Source organism: Triturus cristatus, chromosome 1_2 (genome assembly GCF_964204655.1).
Source record: "Triturus cristatus chromosome 1_2, aTriCri1.1, whole genome shotgun sequence".
Taxonomy (NCBI): domain Eukaryota; kingdom Metazoa; phylum Chordata; class Amphibia; order Caudata; family Salamandridae; genus Triturus; species Triturus cristatus.
In genome coordinates, this window is record NC_140580.1 from 416,892,080 (window position 1) to 416,917,030 (window position 24,951).

The window sequence follows — 24,951 nt, forward strand, 5'->3', positions numbered from 1 at the left end:
AATGATATTTTTTTGTAACATTTTCTTGAATATTTAACGACACATGCAGGTTAAAAGTTGATGATTGTTTTAAGTTCGAACAGTGCCTTCCAAATGCAAGTAGCAGGTGTGGTTGATCTGAGCACATTTTATCCTTTGATATGTACTCCACGTTGAAACTGCTTTTTCTTAACCAATCACAAAGATGCTTTTACACAAAACTAATGTGCACCCTACTTTTAAAAAAGAATGCTTTTCATGATATCTTCAGAGATAAGTTATAGATAGGAATTAGCATTTAAAAAACCTTTGAAATTCACTGAAAAAACCAAAGGTTTCAGGGGCGTTATATTTAGTAATTGGCATTTAAAAAACCTTAGAAATTCACTGAAAAAACCATAGGTTTCAGGGGCGTTATAGTTAGCTGGACATTTCCCTCGTACAAAACCCTAGAAATTCCCCTGTTATAGTTAGTTCAGCTAACTATAACTCGCGCCCCCGCAATGCACTGCTGATGACATCACATATTACATCACTCATGACATGGTCAGTGACATCACTGATGACATCACTCATGACATCTCAAATGACATCACTGATGACATCACTGATGACATCATCTATGTGATAAATTAGTACACCTTCTCACACCCTAATATAACTTTTGATACACCAACTCAAAATTTCAGACGGCTATTTTGAAGACCATAGATACTCCAATACCAATAACTACATACCCACTCATTGACTCTTAGGTCTACATGCACCTCCACTCACTCACCTGTACAGTCACTCATACTTACAGTCACTCCGTACAAGACTATCATATGCATTTATACAGATATATAGACACTCACACACTGCCAATCATCCATTGAGGTACTGACACACCAAGTCAGTTGTGCAAATAATTAAACAAAGTCCAATTGACTCACCTATACAGTTAAACACACTCAAGTTCACTTACTCATAAAAATACTAAAAAAAATGACACTCTTATTCAATTACTAGTACAAGCACACACTCATCCATACAGCCAGTCCTGCAATCACACACTCTCACATATAGATAGTTATTTACTCTTATACACATATACACTGGGTTTCACATATGTAGTTACTGTCATATGTACAACTGAGATATACATTCCATCACTAACACACCCTTACATACACTCACCCAACCATACAGTCCATCACAGTTGCACTCTTAAAACCATGCACCCATAGAATCACCCACTCACACATCTATGCACAGAGTCACACACACCTCACCCACACATACACTCAGGCACCCATACAGATACTCAGACAACCAATCAATAACCCATAGAGACACTCATATTGCTATTCACAAAACCACGCAGCCGTTTATACACCAACAGATAGACAGATCCAGACATTCACACAGTTTAGTCACTAGTCTGCAGTAAGATACATTTAATGACTCACTTATAGAGTCAGTTACGCACCTAGAAAATCATCCATTCACACACTTGTACACCCACTCATTCTTCCGCCGGCCTTTCCCTATATATATTAAACATATTAAAACTGTTCAGAAACACATACTCAATGGATGACGTCATCAGTGATGTCATCAGTGATGTAATTTGAGATGTCATCAGTGATGTCATCAGTGATGTCACTGACCATGTCATGAGTGATGTAATATGTGACGTCATCAGCAGTGCATTGCGGGGGCGCGAGTTATAGTTAACTGAACTAACTATAACAGGGGAATTTCCAGGGTTTTGTATGAGGGAAATGTCCAGCTAACTATAACACCCCTGAAACCTAGGGATTTTTCAGTGAAAATATATATTTATATATACACACATATATATATATATATATATATATATATATACACACATATACATATATATATTAGTGTATCCACCTTGTGTTCATTTTCCTCCACTTTACGCCACTTCACCGCCCTCTCCATCACACCTCTCCATGTATGCCCCACATGACATAACATCAACCTCGTTTCATTCAAAAAACAAGGAAACAATTAAAATATTCACAAGCTTATGTTATGTTATCAGAGAGACTGAGACCCGAGCAACAATCCAGGGAATATTTCACACTGGGAATCGTAATGGACTCTGCAAACCTTCTGCTAGTTACAAAAATAAGACATTTAATTTAAACCGAAGAATAATTGCATCTTTCGTTGCTGGCATTATCCAGTGGGCTAGCACGTCAGCTTCAACGTGGCCACGTTCGCACTCACTCCTACTTGCCAAATCCTAACGCTGATTGATTACAGATGATAGAATGCTTAGCTGCTTAGCAGATACCAACCAACAAGGATGGAGAAGAGGATGCCGGGTCGATCCGAAGGTGGCTGAATGTCACGATCCTGATCTGCAGCTCGTATGGGTGGAGTGACATTGATGGGGTTCACTCGCGCCTGAAATGGAAAGCAGACAAATTAATCTAGATAAATTGCAAAAACGGTTATCAAGTCTTCAAGCTTTAATAAAAAGGCATTGTTGAAAGAAACAGTCTCAGAGAAGGACTCTGGGGACACAGTTAACAGAGAGCAGGAAACGAGACAAAACAGGAGGGGATGGGGAAGAGAATTACGGAAGAATGCTGCAGGTTTCATTCTCTAGACATGTTTTGTTGCGGTATCCTCTCTTTTGTAAATGCAAACTATACATTTTTGTAATATATACACGTACCATGCAATAAATACATAGAAACATTTTGTGATTTCGTGCTATAGTTATGACTTAACTTGTCACCAACAATAACAAAATGACATTACTATTGTAATGTTATATTTTACTACATTTTGGTAGTGAAATCACAGTGGTGCAGCCAACAAACAGTGTAAAAGTCAACCCACTTCAGTCATTGGCTAGATTCACAGCGTAATTGCATGCAAGGAGCACGTTCACACGCAAATTAGCTCTGCCTTTTAGCACTGCCTAAACCTCTCAACATGTTGCTGCATTTGTTTCCGGTCATTGAGGTGATCAGCTGCTCTTGCCAAGGCCATGGTCTGACAGTAACCTTTCAGGGGACACATTGATTGATTCATGTGCCTATCTAAAGCACCTAACATTGCACTATCTCACATGCCATTAATGTTGTTTATCTCTACATCATCAGATTGCATACAATCTCAAAAAAGCCTCCTCTGTACTCCCAAGAAAACTGACCTTCCCATTGGTGAATCTCTGTCAAATGAACCTCCCCTTACATTCGATCTTCTGCATGCCTCCTTTCTCTGAGCACAGTCTATTCTAAGCCAGATGCATTTATTACTTAACCCCGATTATTGTTTCTGCAAACTGTCAATGCCTCATTTTCAAGATCACAACTTCTCCTTTAGAAGTTATACTCCTGCAACCTAATATCCTGTAGCTAATCTAGCAAAACAGTCAGCTATTTCCATGAATTTACATGCCTACTCCCTGTTGTACAAAGGGGCATACTTATAAAAAAAGTGGCTTAGGGCCTCATGTAGGTAGCCAAATACCGGTCGGTAACGGCCGATTTTCGGTAAATATGCCGTTACCGACCGGTATTCAGACAAGTGAGATGTAGGAGTCCAAAAACCAATTTTCGGTAAATATGAGGCGGTAAATACCGATTCATATTTACCGAATTCCAAAATACCGATTCAGAGTTACCGAATACATAATTAACGAATCGGTAAATATGAAGTGGTAAATATGAAGTGGTAAAAATGAAAATGACATGTAGGAGCACTCGGTAATTAAGAAATCCAAGAAAATCAGTAAATTAGAGTCGGTAATTAACACGGATTGAAAGCAGGTGGTAACCATCAACAATGCATATAAGCAATCCCAAAATGCTACAGCGTGGACAACATGGCCGCTATGTACGTCATTGCAAGGCGCCTACGTCTACAGGCAGCAGGACTGAGGGTGTGGCGACGGGAGGAACAAATCTACAGACAGCGCATCACACTATTCCAGCTGACTGATGCAGAGATACATGAGAGGTACAGGCTAGACCCCGAAACCATCATGGACTTAATCAGGGACCTACAGCCACTCCTGGACCATCCAATAAGAAGGGCGCACGCCATACCCCCACATGTGCAGGTGCTCTGCAGCCTACATCTGCTGGCATCCGGCAGTTATCAGGTGGTGATAGCTGCGGTGGGTGGGGTATCCCAGAGTTGCCTGTCACGTTTCTTCAGGAAGTTCCTGGATGCCATGATGCAGAGAATGCACCACTACATAAGCTTCCCAAACACACAGGCTGCACTGCAGAAAACCAAAACAGACTTTTATCACATGGCACAGTTCCCCCATTTCATTGGCTGCATTGATGGTACACACATCCCAATCTGTCCACCAGCTGACACAGAGCACATCTACAGGATCAGGAAGTCCACCCACTCCATCAATGTGCATACCGAATTGAATGATTTTGGGAATGGTCCTGTGGGTGGCAGAACCCAAAGGTGGGCGTATGCTACTTACAACGAAGTCTGCAAGTTGTCGCACAGTGAGGCGGCTTCCAGATTGAGAGCTATTGACCAAGCAAACATGGAGAAGGCTTTTGCCGTCATAGATAATAGCTTTAGCACTCTCACTTCTAGGATTCATACATGAGACAATAGGCACATGCAAGTACACGGCGCATGCAATGTACAAGCCCCGATTTTGGCGTGCGTCCTACGAGGTATCCCAGTGCCTGTGATTACACCTTCTTTCACTCTGCTTGCAAACGGTATTAATTTAATTTTGATTAATGAAGCTTGCTGCGGGATGTGAGTGGGAATCCCGTACATAACTGTCTTGCATTAAGTTGTCTGCTGCAATACTGTTCTTTTTCCACCCCCGCATGTGCGGCGGGATGTTTCCATCTGGCCTTCGATTCCAACCTTGAAAGCAGAGTTCAACAAGTTGAGCAGAATAGAGCGCCATTGTCCCACAAAGAGGTGCCTTTGACTTCCTCTCGTGAAACATTTGTCCTTCACGTTGCTAATACGCGCACTGAGGTACAGGCGCCTCTGAATACTGACCTCCCCCTGCATTTCAGCTCTTTGATCCAAACTGTTATCAATGCCTCGTCCACGACCGGCCTGGCTCATTTTTTTTTACATGTGGGCTCAGGGCCCCGTGACCTCTTTCCGAACTATTTTTGGTGTAATTCCGGCATTTGTTCATTCACTTTTCTCGAGCATCTTTGGAGGTGTTCCGCTGCTTCTGGCGCTAGTGGCAGGTGTGCTGCTTTACCTTTTCGTACTCCGGAATGGCTGCTCCTTCTGTGCCACACGAGCACCTATCCCGTCTGCATCTTCTTCGTGATAGGATGCTTGACTTCTATGGTACTTTGCCATTGGCGACTTTGAGCCTGGCTTATGGATTATCCTTCAGGTATTCCTACTTCACCTGCGTACAACCTGTATTACACTGCCTGGATTGTCCCTTTGAACGGCCTCTGGATTTGTGCTTGACCAACATGGTGTCTCCGGTGCCGGATTTCGATCGACTGATGAGGCCCTTAGTGTCTCACGAGTTGTCCTGTTCTGGTGTCCGGATCATGGCGTGTGGTGCGGCGCATGGTATCCTGGGTAATTGGGACATCTCAGCGGCAGCCTACGACTTCTTGTCCAGGAGCTATTTGGAGGAACATTCCGGGTGCCCTCTGATTGTGCTAGAGGCTCCGTTGGTTGGAGAACACGTATGTTCCTTTTCTTTACTTAATTGGATGGCTGAGACTTTTAGTGGCCCTGCAAACGATTTTTTGTTGGAAGCCGTGGCCACATATGCTGCCTATACATTCATGGATTAACTGGATTGTCGTCCATTGCGCCTGTGCTACTGGACAGCACCCTGGCGCAACATTTATTTCTCTTATTTCTCGTTTTTCTCTTCCTGATGGTCGGCTTGAGTTTTTCACTATACTTGCATTGTGTTTTTTGGCATTTTATGCTGCAATGAATTGGACTTTAGGACTTTGGCGCTGCATTGGTTACGCCTTGTTCTGCTCTGACGAAACTGAACTCTGCGTTCTCTCTTTTCTTGCCTATTACATGTTGCTTCGCTCAAGGGGGCGTGTAGTGAGTTCTCCCTGAATACGTACATGCATTGTTCAGTTAGCATAACCACGTTGAATATTATGTAGCCATCTTTTTGTCTTTGCACACGACACTGCGTTTACATGTTCTTTCTTGAATAAACTGCTGACTCGAGACTTCCTTCAGACGAGTGCATTCTGTTGTTCCCATCCCAAGCTCTGCACAGCGACCTTGGTCTGTACATGCTGTGACACACAGTCTGGAATTTTACACGATGCATGTTTTCCACTCTAGGTTGTTCGACCCACTATTTAGCCATGACACACGCGCAGCTGCAAATACCTGAAAGTTGGTGCTTTTCATATCACAGACATCATGTTTATTATTCAGACCGAAGACGTGCCTTCCTGCGAGACGGCTCCTGATGCTCCTGTGGTGTGATTTCACTGAGCTGATTTTTGAGGTATGGGGTCCCCTATTCAAGCCTGAGAGACCTTCTATTATAACATGATTATGATATTGGCTACTTGGTTAAGGGAAGGTGGTAGTATCCTCGGTATTTTCCGATTCGCTAAATACCACCTCGGTATTTACCGATTCGGTAAATACCACCTCGGTATTTACCGATTCGGTGAATTCCGATTCGTGATTACCGAATGTTACCGAATCGGTAACTGTTACCGAATTTTTACCTACATATAACTTACCTATTCTAATTTACCGATTCGGTACGGCTCGGTATTTTAGAACCGGTAAAATTTATTTACCTACATGAGGCCCAAAGTGTGTTGTTAAGCCTAGCAGGCAAACGACACACTCCATCACTGTAGAAACACAGGGCTGCTCTATATTTACAAGATTATGGTGCAGCCCTGCGTTTTCCCCTGCGCTAGCGCTACATTTAGCTGCCTAGCGCCAACACAGGCACTCTTGCACCATAGTGTAAGGGTGCCTGCGTTGAGGGGAATGATTGTTTATGTGCAAGAAGGTGTCCCTTCCTGCGCATAAACAATCATTAAATGGCGTTTTGCAACTTCTATGTGTGCTGCTTAATACAGCACACATAGAAGTTGTAAAACTTAAAATTCTTTAAATGATTGTTTATGTGAAGGAAGGGACACCTTCCTGCACATAAACAATCATTGGCATGTTGTTGTTTCCATGTGTGCTGCACAACAAAGCACACATGGAAACAGCAAAAACGATGAGAGATTAAATATTTCTCATCATTTTGGCAGGGTAAGACCAGGTTTTCCATGGTCTTAATTTTGACGCTGGCCCATATTTACACCACCCTTGTAAATATGGGGCTGCATCAAAATCAATGGGTGTTGCGATGGAATGCCCACAGTAACACCCGTTGCCCTCCCTTTTCAGACTAAGTATGGCATGAAAGGGTGCCTTATTGACAAGGCAGTGTTAAGCCAGGTTAGGTGTCTTTGCACTGCACTGTAAATAAGGCAAAGCCCCTATCGCCACCACAGTGTCGTGGAGAGTAGCATTGTGGTGTTGATAGTGACTTGTAAATATGCCCCAAGGTGTTAATGATAAACTACTTTATATTAATGGACTACAAATGTACAATTGTATATTGGCTCTTACTTCCTGATGCACACTCCATGATGCCTTTACAGTTATAACCTGAATTTCATCTTTTGTCTCTGATAGTAAGACGTTATTTTATTCCTGCAGACCAAAGTTTTTAGATATTGTTTTACATAACTCTGCAAAGGATGCTCTTCAAGAGAAATTGAGAACCTTTTATTGTTACTCAGGAGCATATGTATCAACATCACCATTTGCGATTCTCAAATAGCGATTTTTAAGGAATCGCTATTTGAGAATTGCAAAACGGGATGTATTTAAAAAATTGCAAACTTTTTGCGATTTCTTAAAATTCCTTAATTGCGATTAGCAAATTGCGAAATCGCAATTAAGGAATATCTGCCCATTCATTCCTATGGGCCAGGAGACCCATAGGAATGTATGGGAAGTAATTCTCAAATTGCGAATCGCAATTTGCTAATCGCAATTTGAGAATAATTTCAAAGGTGCAAGGGTGTCAAGATGACACCCTGATACACCCCTGAAATTAGCATGTGTGGTCATATGGCGCACATACATGCCCTAAGGGCATGTATGTGCGTCACGTGGCACTTTGTAAAATTACAAAACGTGCATTTTTAAAAGAAATCGCAAATTAACACCAACTAGTAGTTGGTGGTAATTTGCGATTTCTTAAGGATTAATCGCAATCCTTTGGTGAGTGTTACATTTCATTTAAGAAATCGCAATTTGCGATTTCTTAAATGCTTACGCAAACTTAAGAAATCGCTAAATTAGCGATTCCTTAAATTTGCGTTGGGAATTTGCCTAATACATCCCGTTTTGCGAATTTTGAATCGCAAACGCTGTATTTTGCGAATCGCAGCGTTTGCGAGTAAAAATTCGCTTGATACATATGCCCCTCAGTTATGGAAAGCAAACTGTTAAGTGAAGGAGAACTGACTCAGTCAAGTTCAGCACAGAGCAGGAAGAAAATCGTTTTGTTTTCTTTCATTAAATAAATTATCCCTTAATTTGAATTAAGGTATAGCTCTCTGATCTTGTACTTAGTATTAACTTTCAATGCCCCTCTGAAATATCAGTTTGAAATAATCTAATGTGCCAGAAAGTCATGTGTTTGCACTAAGAGTGAAGAGATTCTGAGAGGTAATAAAGAAACATACTTGTTAAAGAAATCGTTTGCAAAATATTTGCAGTGGACCATCTGGTCCGCTCAAGCTAATTTTAAACCTAAACCCAGTATAGAACCAAAGTTTCTATAACATGAGAGGGGTGGAGAGTTTCAGAGGGGCACAGGATACTGTTTTCCTAGATTAATCTTCTACGTTAAAAAGTTTTAAATGAGCCCTAATGAGAAAAACCACATAGGACATTATAGGTTGTTTTCTTACATCCTCACCCCCTCTATCAGTGGCAAACTTCATCGTAGTGTCTCACTTTGGTCCCTATAAACAAGGGTGGGTTTAACCTTACTCCAAGAAGCACTTTCTATATTTCCCTACCGCGGTCTTTGACTATAAAAATACTTTTGGGCAACCCAGGTATTCCTATATTGGTAATTGCCCGGGGAATCATGAAATCAGTGGAGGTGTCTGATGGATATGATGTCTCTACACCCTAAATAAAGTCAACATATTTCAGCCTTTTACCTGTGGCCTCTAAGTATCCAAGATTTTCTGCTGGACTATGGATGGGTGAGTCTACAGTCAAAGTTACTATCACAATTATTCAGGATACATATTAATTTTGATTTGAATATGTATTTATTGACATTTTGAAATCATTTCCAAAGAAAAATCATAGAAAACATCCACCAAGTGATACTCCCCTATGCCCCCAAGTCATCTACCCGCCCTGTTCTCCCCATACCGTCCTGTGCAGTCAGCTGATAGTGCCTTGGTGCATCACAGTCATTCGCACACTCAGTAGTCACTCTAGACAAGCAGGAAGACTTTGGCTCATTGTGTTGTCTACGGATAGCAGGGTAATAATTGTCTAATTTAATAGTGTTTCAAAGTCTAAGTACACAAAGCAGCTTAAGGCAAGAAAGTTCTTTGTAGTCTCTATCAAAATATTAGAAGAGGTGACCCCACTGTTTGTTGAAGTTTTTTTCTTCACCCTGTTATAGTGTCCACGCCCAAGATCCATCACGGTCTCTTGATCCACTTGTATTCATAGGGTGGCAACTGTTGTCTCCTTAGTCCAAGGATATTTGCTTGAGTGACAAGAGCAGTTGGGAAATGAGCCTATCAAGTTTGGAATAGTGTGGATAGATATCCATAGCAGGGTGCCCCTGTAACACCACCTTGGGATCTATCAATTCAGATACAGTGAAGGGTTGTTCCTTGGGGCATGGCCAGAGTATATGAGTTAGTGTCTCCTCCTCCATAAATCCCCTCGAACACAGCAGGCTTCCCCCTCTTCATTTTAGCCAGACATGTTGAGGTGTAATGCCATCTTTAGAGGACCTTGAGCATTGTTTCTCTATCCCCTGCCTGTGATGCAAAGTGGTAAGTCCATATCATAATTTCGTCCCATTGGTCATGATCTAGTGTGCTGCCAATTTCCCTCTCCCAGTCATGGTGAAATGTGGATTTGGCATGTCCCTGCTTAACATTGAGCATATTATAAATTATGGGCGTTGCTTGTTTATCTATCGTACAATGTAGGAGATAACATTTGAAAGGGGTGAGGGCTCTGGTAAAGCCCTGTTTGATTCTATGGTGAAGTAGCCAATGGTGGAGATGCATGTTGGTGGTGCTTTTTGGTCTCGTCTCCTTCAGCTGCTCAAAATACTTTATTAATCCCTAGTCAAACATATCTCTCAGCATTTTACAGTCCCTTCTAACCATTTGCGGTTGGAGGCTCTATTCAGACCTGGGATGAACTTGTGATCCCCCCATAGACAGGGATGGAAGGTGAGGTCAGATTTGACCCAAGTCTTGTCTTATACCTCTAAGTTGACCCATGTGACGCTTATCTAATTTTACACTTTCATCAGTTTGATGGGCATTCATGTTCTCAATTTAAATGGCAACAAAATCAAAGTTCAGATTTTTGCCAAACGCTGAGGATCCCTGATTTTTTTTATTCCAATGGTATTGGCCCAGTACCTGCCTTCATCCAAGTAGTCAGAAATATCTGTATTCAACTAGAAGAAAAACTCAACTTTATCCCGAAATCAAAGAGTAAACTAAATTATGCCAATTTCAAATTTTGACAAGTAATGTTTCCCACCCTTGAAAATACACACCAAATATGCGGCCTAATGGTCACTAAATTAAGCCAGGCACATAACTGCAGTGGTTTGGATTCAGGACTGGCACACCACAATCACTAATTGAAAAACCTCTTTTTCGTTTGCGCTTATTGGAACACATTTACATTTCCATGTGTCGCTTGTCCCAAGCACTGACACTTCAATGGTGGGTGAGAAAATAAATTGTATGTCCTGCTGCTTAACTCACATGGCTTGACAGTGAATTGGCCTTGACTTTTTTGTCAGCAGACTTAAACTATATACCCCCACCCACTTGTCTTTGTTAGCCAAAGGAGCCTTATTACAGGTTGGGTACCTTAAACAAGGAGCCAAGCATTTTTGGCCAAAGCTGGCTTCCCAATTGTGCATAATGCCCACTCCCTTACGGTTTCAACCCAGTTACTTCTTTTTTCACAAACAGACAACTACTTGGTAGTTTCCACAGAGGCCTCACCGACACTGAGATCCCTATCACCCTAAAAGTTCTGTTTTAAGCTGGCATGCATGTAGCATGTTGCAAGACGCCTGTATGGCAATAGATCTCTATATAAAATAAATGAGGAAATAAACAAATGATAAAATACCATCAACCATCATATACAGAAAATGTGCATGTCATTTAAGTATCCCTACAGCTCAATTTCAAAACATACTGTTCATAATATTGCTCTACAGTGGGAACCTTGGATATTTTGATTCTTAATTTTTGACACTTCTTAATTGACACCTAAATAATACATTTGGCAATCCAAATAAAGGCATGAAAAATGTAAGTACATGATATGATCAAATAAAAGTCAGTCTCTAAAAAGAATAGAATAGAATTATGTTGTTTATTTGAAATGGAAAGCTGATCTTTGAGATTGAGTACCAGCATTGTTTGGTATTTTTAAGTTACTATACTCCTACTATTCATTTAGTCATTTCTATTACTAGTTTTTGTGACTATTGGCCCAGAAATTAAGTTCTGGAGAAGAGATATGGAAGCTTGTATGTAATCTTTGAAGAGAAGTAATTTGAGAGATTGAAATCAACTGGCCTCTTTATATTAAGGCATCAAAGTCGTCGTAGTTGTATTCTAATCCCTGACCTGGTACTCTGACAAGGGTCTGCTCTATATATCTTACTGGTTGAGGGACAGAAAACATTTCAGAATTAACTATCTATGCCTGATGCATGCTTTCTGCATGTTAAAACTTTAATTCTGTTTTCAGGGGAAATGGACAAGCAACAGGCTCTTCTATTATTATATTATTATTATATCTGAGCTCCAAATTCCCTTAAATGAACAGTAAAGAGCGAAATTGCCCTTGAAACATGTACCATTTTCCAGAAGCCTATAGTGAGTCAGGCTATTATTTCAAGCGAAAGAGACAGAGGCGGTGCACATTCAAAGATTTATATTCCACATTAATATGAAAGTAATTACTCTATCTTTGAAGAGGGGTTACTGGTTCTTTTGAATTACACAGTCAGTCCATTATCTTAATTTCTTATTTGCTTCTAATGTATTAATCATAGCTAAGCAATATATATCATTAACAACACCCATTTAGCATAAAATCTGACTGAAGTTCTAAATATCGAATCAATCAATATAAGTGAGCAAGCACACACTGAGGGCATGATTTAGATCTCGGTAGACAGGTTACTCCATCACAACAGTGACGGGTATCCCTCTGCCGAAATATAAATCCCAGGGATTTATATTTCGGTGGACAGGATATCCGTCACCTTGTGATGGAGTAACCCATCCACCAATCTGCCGAAATATAAATCCCAGGGATTAATATTTTGGTGGATAGGATATCCGTCACCTTGGACGGAGTAACTCATGCACCGATCTGCCGAAATATAAATCCTTGGGATTAATATTTCGGCTGGCGGGATATCCGTCATCACTGAGATTGAGTAGTAACCCGTCTGCCGAGATCCAAATCAGGCCCTTAAGCATTTCGGTATTTCAGGATAAACTCAATAGCAAACTGGCTTGAATTGTTTGACGGAAATAAATGCATGTTTCCTTTTGTGTAGCATCCTTGCAAATTGAATTCCCACCTATCCCTTCAAAACCAATCACCAATACTAACACTATGAACTAGAGAGGCACATTCCTTCAGCCCTCTGACTGAAATCCTCCAAAACCGAATCAGAATCTTATCTGTTATGTAGACTTTGTAATCATTGTGAAGGTAATCCTGAAATTACATAAAATACTAACATTCCAACACAATGGCAGATAAAGCTCTCTTCAAATGGCTAACAAGACTATCAGTAATGAGCACAGCTAAGACATCAAAATATAAAATATTTCAAATGCACCATATATGCAACAAAACTTTTTACTAGGTTATTAATACCTTTCGGTTATTAATAAATATAATTAAAATATTCTGCCAACTGTGTTTTATCCTACTGCACTGCAGTTTATTAATTCTATTTTGGTTCTACTTTCTTTAAACAGGAAAAGAAAAATAATATGGTACACTCTGTACATTCACTGTCAGAAGAACAAATCTAGTGGAAGGTTACTAAATTGTCGCCTGTAAGCTATTTGTGTGGTAATCACGTATTTGGACTGCAAGTGATATGTTAATCTGTTGGATTTGTTGCATGGTAAGCGCATCTATTTATTTATTCAATTCAATTATAATAAGCCCTTCTCTGAGGTCTCCAGGCCTCTTTGTATTCTAAAAACATGCACTACACAGACACTTGAGTTAAAATGTTATGGTTAAATTAATTAACAAAAGGAAATGGGCATACCGTCCACTTCAGTCAGAGATTCTGGACGATAAACATTTGAAGATGTCTGAGTTCAGTCTCACCGGCCATATCACAGCAACCCAGCATCGGTGCAAATGAACAGTGCAAATTAATTGCCAACAGTAGATTTGCTGTGCATTGTATAAGTGATCCAATTACATTTCTTTCACTTTTCTTATGCGATGTGGGACTATACTTGAAGCAAAATCTGCACAACGAAGCATGGAGACCTCACTCCCTTCACACGTCCAAGACCCATTAAGAAGCCAAGCAAGTTACGAAAGCCTAAACCCTTTAGCAGTAAAGAAGCTATAGGAAATTAGATCTAGATGTACCTTAGGTCTAGATTATGTCATCAGTAGTGTCATCAAAGATGTCATTGAATATGTCATGAGTGATGTAATAGGTCAGGTCATAAGCAGTGTATGGTGTGGGCCCATTTTATAGTTAGCTCGTTTAACTAAAATTGGTGAATTTCAGTGTTTGTTTTTTTGCTTTAAAATGATATTTTTTTTACAAGGTCTAACTAAAACGTCACTTTAACCTTTGTGTTTTCAGTGAATTCCTACGGCTTTTTTTGACGTACGTCAAAATCTTAGTACCTTACCTAACTTCAACAATGCTTTAACCTTTGTCAGATGACTTTTTTAACATAAAGCAAGGTATCTGAAGCTTTTTTAACATAAAGCAAGGTATTATTACCAGTCCTAACTATAATGTTACTTTAATCTTTCTTGTTTCAGTGAATTTCAGTTTTTTAATTAAGATCTTATTACCATACCCACCTATAACATAATTTTAACGTCTTCTTTTTTCCAGATAATTTTATTTTTTAAAATCATATTTCCCCAACTCTCTCTCTGAGCATATCGTTTGACCACGCACAGTAGGAGGTTGGACACAGGATCTGAATGCAGGTTATGGACCAACCCCCCAAGGTGGCTACATCCTAGGTGTCCAACCCCAATTAAACTGTGCGCAGCAGGGAGGTTGTCCTCCTGGGATTAGTGCAGCGTCTCACATGTGGCCATGCCTTGTGTGCACCCAACCCCCATGGTGGCAAACCTCCGGCTTTCATACAGTACCCCCCAGACACCCCCACAATATTGGTTTTAAATGTTTTATTTGATCCAGTTGTATTCTTGTGAGACATTACTGGGTCCCACTGCAGTCCTGTGGGGCTAAATGCGGCTGCATTCAGTTCCTCGATCGGGTATCCTCCTTTTTGTGCAGGTGGAAAATTAGTTCTGTGGAGAGGTGTGGCTCACTGGTTAGAGGAAGCAGACCCAGCAGCAGAGGACGGCCCGGGACCAGGGTTCAATCCCCGACGTGGCAGGGTCGTGGACCAGGGCCAGCGGACTCGATAATTCTCGCTTCGGTGCCTACTCTAACCAGGGATCACACTCGGCAACTCTGGGCATTAGCTTGCCTCATCTCCACAACGGCCCCCCACATTCGCCAGGGATGCCTGGTTTCACCTTGGAAATACCCAGGAGGGACCATCTCACAGGGATAGCCAGGATGGGTTCCCCAGCGGTCTACAGCGCCAGGACGCCTCAGGGCAGCAGTGCGCTTTACAAGACACATACATACATACACACAAATCTGTTTGCTCCACACTACATTTCAGAAGGCCCATTCTCATTACATTGGATCGATTTGCAATGGTTGAATAGTCATGGGTGAATAGTCATGCTGATCGTACCCAAGTCTGATGTATTACTATGCATGAGTAAATATTCCCAAAAGTGAGGGAGCTGATGCCTTGAAAAGTTTGCCAACATTCACAAATTTACTAGCTTGTGGAATTCACAACCATTTTCTCAAGTCTCTGATTCTGAAAACAGTTGGAGATTTACTCCTGTCATGGGCATGAATAACCCTCTTTCCAGTGTGGAAATGGACAGGGGGAAAAAACAAAAAGTGGTGAGTGTTTAGGGAAAAGGGGGCACCTTCTTATAAGAATTCATATTTTCTCTGATGGAAAACTAAAAGATTACACTAATGCAAATGCACGTTCACGTACACAATTGGCCACTGAGTACACTCATCCATGCAAAACTGTTTACTTGTGTGCTTAATTGGGAAGATCACAAATGTTTTCCTCAGGCATTTTCGGAAACCTGTGACTGTGTCAGGTTTACAAGAGTATGTTAGGAAACTTTTTTTAATTTTAAAATTATGTAAATCTGCATCTAAAGAGAAAAACCTTATTTCTAAGTATGGTGGAAAACTTTCCTTCCCGCTACTTTTACCAATTACAAGTGATTAAATAAAACGCTGCCCTCTCCCAAACTCCTCCCAGAATAAAACTTTATGAATCAGGCTCTGGCAGTGAAAATATGGCGCACAGGGATTTGTCTCATCCTTTTTATTTGCACCAGTGCAAAGTGTTGAATTATATGATTTGCACAAGGAAATCCACAAGGTTTGATTGTCAAAAGGTTTTCCTGGCTTCCTCTTGTAATGAAAGAGGAAGACAATTGGATGTGTTAATAAGAAATAGCTAAAGGGAACTTTAGGGTGTTTCTCAGGGAACCATTAGACTACAAAATAAAGGCCCTTTTGCTACAATTCCCATGGGCATGTGCTAATAATTAGAAAACAAATGAAGACACAGAGACGGCTATCCTGGCTGCAGTAGAGGAAATCAGGAAGACCCTTGACAATGGAGATTGCGCTGCTCTTATTTTATTGGACCTTATCGCGGCCTTCGTCACTGTTAATCACCAGCTAATGATACAAAAACTGAGGGAGACCGGAGTGACCTGACTGGCACTAAAATGGCTACAGTCTTTCCTCCAAAACAGGGTCTATACAGTTTTCAAAGGGGACTGCTCCTCAAAACGTATTCCGTTGACTTGTGGGGTTCAATGTTGTTCAATGTCTATATGAGCTCATTGGCTGAAACAGTATACGCATTTGGGGTTCAGATCGTTGCATACGCCGACGACACACAATTAATTATCTCCTTGAAGCAATCCAACCACCTGGACCCTGATCTAGCCACCTGCCTTGAGAAAATCTTTAACTGGATGAGTGGTTCCTTTTTTAAACTTAACGGATCTAAGACCGAACTCCTTCTTTTGAGGAAGTCTGCTCCCCCAAATGTAGATCACCTGTGGCCCAGTTGGCTAGGTCCACCCCCTGCCCCTAAAAAACGAATAAAGAGTCTAGGAGCTCGGATTGATTGCAATCTAGATTTTAGAGAGCAATCACGTATAGTGGCAGCAAGTTGTTATGGCTTACTAAGAATGTTTGGAAAGTTACTCCCCCTGCTCCCTTTTGCTTCTAGACGGCTGCTGGTACAGGCCCTCGTATTATCACGACTCGATTATGCCAATGCCATCTACATGGGAACACCCCAGGCTACCATCAACAAACTTCAAATAGTACAGAACTGTGCGGCCCGTATGCTGCTGAACATTTCCAAACGATCCTCTGCAAGGCCCGCCCTCGCTACCTTGCATTGGCTCCCTGTTCAGGAAAGAATTTGATTTAAGGCTCTGTGTATCACCTATAAGTCAATGTTGGGAAAGGGCCCACCTTTGATCCGCCCCTGGATCCAACCTTATGTACCTAACAGAGCCCTTATGTCTGAGAATAAAGGTTTAATCTTAGTCTCCAAGATTAAACGTGCACGTAGTGGAGGTTGACTGTTCACATACAATGCATCCAGACTTTGGAACAGTATCCCCCTCCACATACATTCCGAACTTGACTACCTCAAGTTCAGAAAACTTCTGAAAACCTTTCTCTTTTATTGATCTCCTCACAGTTTACATGGAGTCGTAGCGCTGGGATGCCCCTGGGTAACCACGCGCTTTAGAAATGTTCCTTCATTCATTCATCCCATTTTCTTATATTTTAGCATAGGATTTCTGATTCAGTTGACAACATGAAAATCATGTTTCCTTAGTATTCAATAAACCTATTTACCCGTGTGTTTACAACAATGTTGCATGAACCCCTCTGTCGTGTGATCTCAATTCACACAGTAAATAAGTCTCACTTTCTAAGTAAAACGTGTAATGTGTGGCATAAAACAAGATAGATGTTTCATTGACTAAAGATGTTGGCCAGCTTAAATTGCTTTACATTTAATGATATTGTTCATCTTAATTAGATTAAAAAAACCTTGTTTTTGAGTTAATAATGAGCAGGGGATTACTATCCAACTACCTCAGGACAATGGTTGAGAGGGATCTACTATATGATCTCTTATTTAGGAGTGATTCAATTGTTGAGTAAGCAAGTTTTCACCAGGATACGCAACAACAGTCTTATACCTAAGTGAAAAGCAAGATAAGTTGGCTTCATGACTCTTTCTTGCTGGATCACTGGCACAATATTGAGTAAACAATATCGTTTGACACAAATATCTTATCAAAAATATCGTTTAACAAAATATCATGCCCATATAATAATATTGGTAAGTACAATCATTGCAGAAATAAAACATCACTGACATTAATATCATCTGAAAATGTACAAAAATATTGATTTTTATTATAAATAGTGTTTAAAGTTGTACATTTTAGATGTTTTAATATATAAAGTTTATATAATGTAAATTAAAAAATTCCACTAATATTGAATACTATATATAAATAAAACATTATATAAACACTTATATGTGAGTGTGTTTTTTTAAATTTGTTTATTAATGTCAGGGAGAATAGAATACAGAGATTACACAGCAAACATAGGAGTTGAAGCATCTCAAATCATAAATTTACGTGACTGAGTACATCACACGTAGAATTGTCACTTCTCTGTAGCTGAGCAAGACAGAGAGAAGAGGAAGTGGGAAAAGTAAAAGGAAGGTCCGGGAGGAAAGTGGCTGTCACTCAGCAATATGAGTTACCCTGTTGACCGCAAGTTAGGTAGAAAAGTTTGGGTAGTAAGAGAACAAGAAAGGTGGGCACAAATAGTCCGGTTGGGGTCAAGAGGGATTTTCCACATCATCAATGATCAGGGGGTCCAGCTACGGTGGTACCCCGCCCATCATCCACAACATAAGCACAGGCACGAAGATATCCGACAAGGAGTTGCCAGATATCCTGGGGTCGGGAGTATAAAGTCATAAGTTCCCAGTAGGCAGTACGTTTTTTGTGGCAATACACAGCATCTTTAAACCAATCAGCAACAAGTGGCAGTGTGTGCCTGCGTCATCGCAGTTCTACGCTTGGCGAGCAGGAGGAGGATTGCTGTCAATGATTTTGAAGTAAGCAGTATGGTACGGGGGGCAGAGCCCAGTCGGGTTTGATAGAGAGAGGAAAAGAAGGAAAACCATTGACAGGCTGTATGGCCTCTGTGCCCATGTGCATCTCCGAGTGATCATCATATTTCTCAGTGATATAATCACTGACTCACTGATTGCGGAGTAGTAGGGTGAAAGACTTCCCTGGTCTGTCACCCTCACCATACTGTCTAGCTTGTGACTCCCTCCACAGGTAGTGAGTCTCCCACTGTGCAGCCTCCTCGAATTCAAAACAAGTTTTACCACGGATAGTGGTCAGAATGGAAACATCATGGTAAGTGAAAAATCAGAGCTTGAGCTCCTTAATCTCTTTTTCTAGGTGTGCCATGTCCTCAGGAGTGCATGGAGAACGCCAGCCTGTTTGGTAATACATGCTCCACGAATGATCACATTAAAGGCATCCCACAGTGAAGAACGTGAAATCTCAGTAGTGTCATTGTTCTCAAAGTAATTCTCTATCACTGCCCTGATGTCTCCCCAAAACACCTGATTGCACAGGGTGGCAGCAGGGAGTCTCCAACAAAACTCTCAAGAGGGACTGACAGGGAGCTGAAGCTCAGGAAATACCGGAGTATAAACAGACAGTCCTCTATAAATTTGATACCTGAGTCAACCAAGATAACATATCTCTCTTGACGGCAGCCAGTAGTCTATGCATGACCAGGAGACATAAGCAGTTGTGATACATGTGCCCTCCCTGGCATCAGCATGGCAATAGCACCAGAGGTTGATCAATTCAAAATCGTCCATAATCAGTTGTGGTTGAGCAGCAGCACAGGGATGGGGCCATCTGGTGTCACTAGATTTGTCTAGTTCAGAGTTGAGTATAATGTTAAAATCCTCTCCCCATATGGCAGCACCAGGGCCAAGATACTCAGCAAGCCTCCAGACCTCAGAGAAGAACTGGGCATCATCTAGGATAGGACCAAACACAGAAGGGAGTTTGACTGGATGATCATGCAATATGCCAGGCTAGGGGACCAATCTGCCCTGTGAGTCACAGAGAACACTGAGTGTATGCCATGGCACCCCTTTCTTAATGAGTATTGCAACTTCACTGCCTTAATTTGAACTACATGTTTTTCCCCAATCCACCCAGAACCTAAACATGCCCTTGTACTGCCCATGAAGCATGATTCTTGGAAGAAGCAAATGTCAATAGAAAGACGTTGTAAGTAAACAAAAACTAAGTGCACCAACACATTCCATGTCACAGCCCTAATTTACAGCATGTGAAGAGAAGGCTAAATAAAATAAGACACGGTCTTTCACCCTAATCTTCTGTGAAATGAATAAGGCGAGCAAAGGCAAAGTGACACAAAAACCAAGAAATACAGAAAATGTAGGCAGCCATAAAGCTGTAATCAAAACTCAAATTAAACTAAACCCCCCTCCACCCACTCTGGTCCCAGAAATGGACCAAATGCACCAGAACCACCCGAGAAGAAAACCCAAACCAGAGTGAGTTAAGTCAATTTTGGGAAACATACCTAAAGGGTGATCTAGGACACAGGCACACTACAAAATTATGTAAGCCAGGTGGCCGGAGGAAGGCACAGTATCTTTGTAGTCACCCATGAGAAATTGTGGTAGGAAATGTGGACCTTGGGCAGGAGTACGTCCACCCATAGCAGCAGGTGGAAAGAACAGCAAACTAAGAATCAGAGACAGTGTGCAGCCACCAGCCAACCATCAGACATCTAGGCCCAGTTGAAAAAGTACTGTGCGACCTTCGATTATCTGCAAAGAAAGTAACATGTATGGGGTGGAATCCATAGATTACTCAGTCTTGCTAAAACAGGCAGCAGGCAGATCACAATTATCTCTTGGCGATGCTGTCATTTTTAACAGGAGTGTCTTAATGAACTTGGCTGCTTTTTTGGGATCCATGAAGATGAGTGTGGTCGTGAATGACCTTCAGTTTGGTGGGGTAGAGGAGTATGAAGCTTCGGTGCACAGGAGGACCCGCTTAATGAGCAGGCAATCCCTGCATACGACTGAACCATTATAGTAAAATCCAGAAACATCGGGATTTCGACCCACTTATAGTGCAGCAGCTGCCACTCCCTTGCGAGGCGCAGAGTAGTGTCTCGGTCCCTTTAGTTTACCAAGCTAGCAATGATGGGATGAGGCACCATGCCAGGGGAGGCCTGGCGCCAAGCACTCTGTACGATCTCTCGACAGTGAGCATGGATGAAAGATCTGTTCTAAAAAGCATGCATAGCATATCCTCTACAAAGTCCTCTGTCCTGCCAATCTATGTAATCCCTGGAACGCCCAAAATTCGTAGATTGATTTGCCTGGAGCAGGACTCCACATCTTCATTTTTGGAGCATATCACACCCAATAACCATTTCATTCGTAGAGGTTTCTTCCTGTCGACAGTAAGCTCATCTTCACCTTCAGATGTGTGATGATCCAGTTGGTCCAGGCGATCATCGTTTTATCCACCTTCTCTTTACGTCTGTTGAACCTGTCAGCAAATAAGTCAATTTTGGTGCCGATGGCTGTTAAGCTGTGCTTTTAAGTCCACAAACATGGATTAAAATTCATGATCTGGTGTGGCACCACTCCCACCAGACGTTTCCCCTGGCATGCTGTCTCCCGGTTGCTCTGTAGCACAGGTGCGGCGTATGTTGTCAAAGGAGAAGAGGAACTGTTTAACATAACCTTTCCCCCTCACCACTCAGCGCAATCGGCCCGAAGCAGAGGCCTTCCTCCCACGTGGGCCTGTACGTAGAGGACACAGCATCAGTAACACAGTGAAAGCGGAGGAGTCGAGGTGGCTTAAATTATAGTCACTACTCACACAATCAGTTGCAGATATCTGAAAAGCAACTTCTAGTGATAGGAATGCCGCAAGGAAGGTCCAAGATAGGATTAAGACCCCCGCTCACCCTTTCGGATGCAGGGGGTATGAGCAGGTCCAGGATGAACGCTCCGCAAGGAGGGAATGCACTCAAGTGTCAATGTGTCCACAGAGTGTTGGCATTCTGCAAGTCCAGGTGTGCAATGCTGCATAGCTCTAAAGGTTGGGCTCTGCCACACCCAAAGTAGAGGGGGGCACGAGCATGCTGATCTAGGATGTCCCATGGTCTCAGACGCTGTAGGGATCGCAAGGAGGGGCACCCAGTCTCAGAAATGTAGCGATTGGCCCGCTTTGTTCACAACAGAGTTGAGGCCTTAGGATGGTTATGGGTGGAGTGGCATAAATGAGAAGGGGTGTAAAGTTGTCTAGTGAAGGCCATCTGTAATGTTTAGGGGGTAAATATAACCAGGTCTCTAGTACACATCCACTGTCAGGGATCGTAAGGGGTACTCTTGATCCAGCTGGTTGAAAAATGGCATCACAATCAGTATGTTTCATTGCCCCTTGACAGCATAATATTCAGTGGGGGTGTTTTTATCATGATGTCACTGACCATATGATTAGTGATGTAATAAGTGAGGTCATAAGCAGTGCATTGCTGGGGCATAAGTTATAGTTAGCTCAGGTAACTATAACTTCTGAATTTCACTGGTTTTGTACGAGTGAAATCTGAGCCTAAGTATGAAGTCCCTGTAACCTTTGCTTTTGACAGTGAATTTCTAAGTTGTGTTTCAATTTCCTAACTATAACATCCCTGTAACCTTTTTTTTCAGTGAGAATATATATATATAAATATATATACGCGTAGATCTTGCCTTGCTTAAACAGCCCGCCACTGTGTAGAAATTAAAAAGTGCTAAAAGTAAAAGAATACGAGAGTTTGTCCCATTTTTATCTCTCCGGCTGGGGAGATTTTGTATGCACATGAAGCAACAAGGTTCTGTCGCAGGGAAACGAACCCACAAGGAGCGCTGCATGTCCTGGTAAAAGTGAACCAAGGGAAAGGATATATATATATAATTAAGATTGCACCACCTGTTTAACGGAGATACAGGACTGCGCAGTTTGGAACTGACTGAACTTGCCTGCAGCATGGAGGATACATAATTTAAACCGGACTGTCATTTCGAGGCCCACCGGAGGGCTGCTGAATATTGAACTTTAAAGAAAGAAAAGTATCTGGTAAGACAACGGGCCCCACTGAAGGGGAAGAATTTTGCACTACAACACCCAGCATGCTAAAGTAACTTTACTCACCTGAGAGTACTCACCTGAGAGTGCATGAAAAAAACATGAATACGTGCTGAGTGCGCCTGTGCCTGCCAGCTTTCCCTATGATTAAGAAGCAGAAGCTTCGAAACGCGTCAGGATGCTAAGTTGAATTTTGAAATGCCAGAACCGGTTTTGTGAAATAAAATTCAGTGAAATTATCTTCTGTGGAGTGGCGTCTTCGCATCAGGGCATCTTGGGTTTCATATATATATATATATATATATATATATATATATATATATATATATATATATTACCTACTGGCGGTCGCCAGTAGGTAGTTATAGTTAGGACCACGTTTCCATAGGAAATCCGCAACATTCTATTTTGAATAACTTTGGCGCCGGTCGACGAATCCTCGCGAATTTTTCAAAATAGGTGGGGCGCTACGCTCCGCTCCTACCCTGAAAGTCTCGGGGGGATTCGTCAAGCGGGGGCTGAGATAAAAGGGGGGTCCCAAAACGCGTTTTTCCCATGCATTTTTCTATAGGACCTTTAGACAGGGCTACAGCCCGAACGGCTGAACAGAATTACTAGAAATTTGGCAGAGAGCTAGTCCTCAGGTCAAGGAAGTACCTTTTGTAGGTTTGGTGTAAATCTGTTCAGTAGATTCTGAGAAAATAGCCTTTAAATCAATATATATATCTGAGCCAGCTTACGGTGCGCTTACGGTACGCTTACCGTACGCGTACGGTGGCGTGCGCGAGCGCGATTCTGATTGGCTCTTAGATCTAAGTAAACATTCGAATCGGCCGAAACCAGGAAGCGGCGGCCGCCATTTTCTCTCTCGCACTGAGAGTGATTTTTAAAATATAAAGCCCAAAAACATGTAAAGGGGCTGTTTAGACAGCTCCCACACACATAGCCATGTTGAGGGAGTCCCCAAAGATCCCCCAAGGCCAAAAACGGCATTTTTATTTTTTCGGTAATTTCGGCGATTACGCTTACCGTACGCGTACGGTAAAAAATTTACAAAAAAAAAAATTATCCACGCTCTCTCCACCCCGTGTGCAATTTGGGCCCGAAGGGCACCAATGGTGCATGGCTTATTACACCTGAGATAAACTAAAATATTAAAAAAAAAATAATAAAAAAAAAAATTATCCACACTCTCTCCACCCCGTGTGCAAATGGTGCCGGAAGGGCACCATTTGTGCATGGCTTATAAAATATACGAAAAATTACAATATTACCTTTCAAAACGAAGTGCATCATATGTCCTCCATGTGCGCACGGTGCGCGAAGCGCATCGTGCGTACATGGCCCATCTAGCGTAACGTGGGCACGCGGTGCGCGTAGCGCACCGCGTGCCCACCGTGCGTGCACGGCACTAACTGCGTAAAGTGGGCGAAGCGCACCGTGTGCGCACGGAACGAACTGCGTTAAGTGGGCGCGCACGCCACGAATGGCGTAAAGTAACTTAGCATTTAAAAAACCGTACAAATTCACTGAAAAAACCATAGGTTTCACACACGTTATAGTTAGGAATTAGCATTTAAAAAACCTTGCAAATTCACTAAAAAAAACATAGGTTTCACACATGTTATAGTTAGCGGAAATTTTACTGATAAAAAACCAATGAAATTCCCCCGTTATAGTTAGTGCAGGCAACTATAACTCACGCGACCGCAATCTTCTGCTGATGACATATGTGTCTTTATGAAAAAAAAATATTTGTAATATATGTATAGCTAAAAATGTATGGAAGAAGACATGGGCAAATAAGTGTCTAAATACAGTATTAGCATCAGCAGAGGATTGCGGTCGCGTGAGTTATAGTTGCCTGCACTAACTATAACGGGGGAATTTCATTGGTTTTTTATCAGTAAAATTTCCGCTAACTATAACATGTGTGAAACCTATGGTTTTTTCAGTGAATATATATATATATATATATATGACTGAATCGCTGCCTTTCAACTTCCCCACGGGCGATGAAAAGAACCAGCACGAACTCCT

General features: G+C 41.7%; 1 protein-coding gene across 1 annotated transcript in view; it reads right to left on the reverse strand.

Annotated features, from left to right (window-relative positions):
- The window catches only part of PCDH15 (protocadherin related 15), a 2,378,624-nt gene that overhangs the window by 1,305,867 nt on the left and 1,047,806 nt on the right, over positions 1-24,951 (reverse strand). The window contains exon 9 of the mRNA XM_085614969.1: positions 2,292-2,400. Coding sequence (XP_085471095.1) covers positions 2,292-2,400 — 109 coding nt within the window. The remainder of the gene's footprint in view (positions 1-2,291; positions 2,401-24,951) is intronic.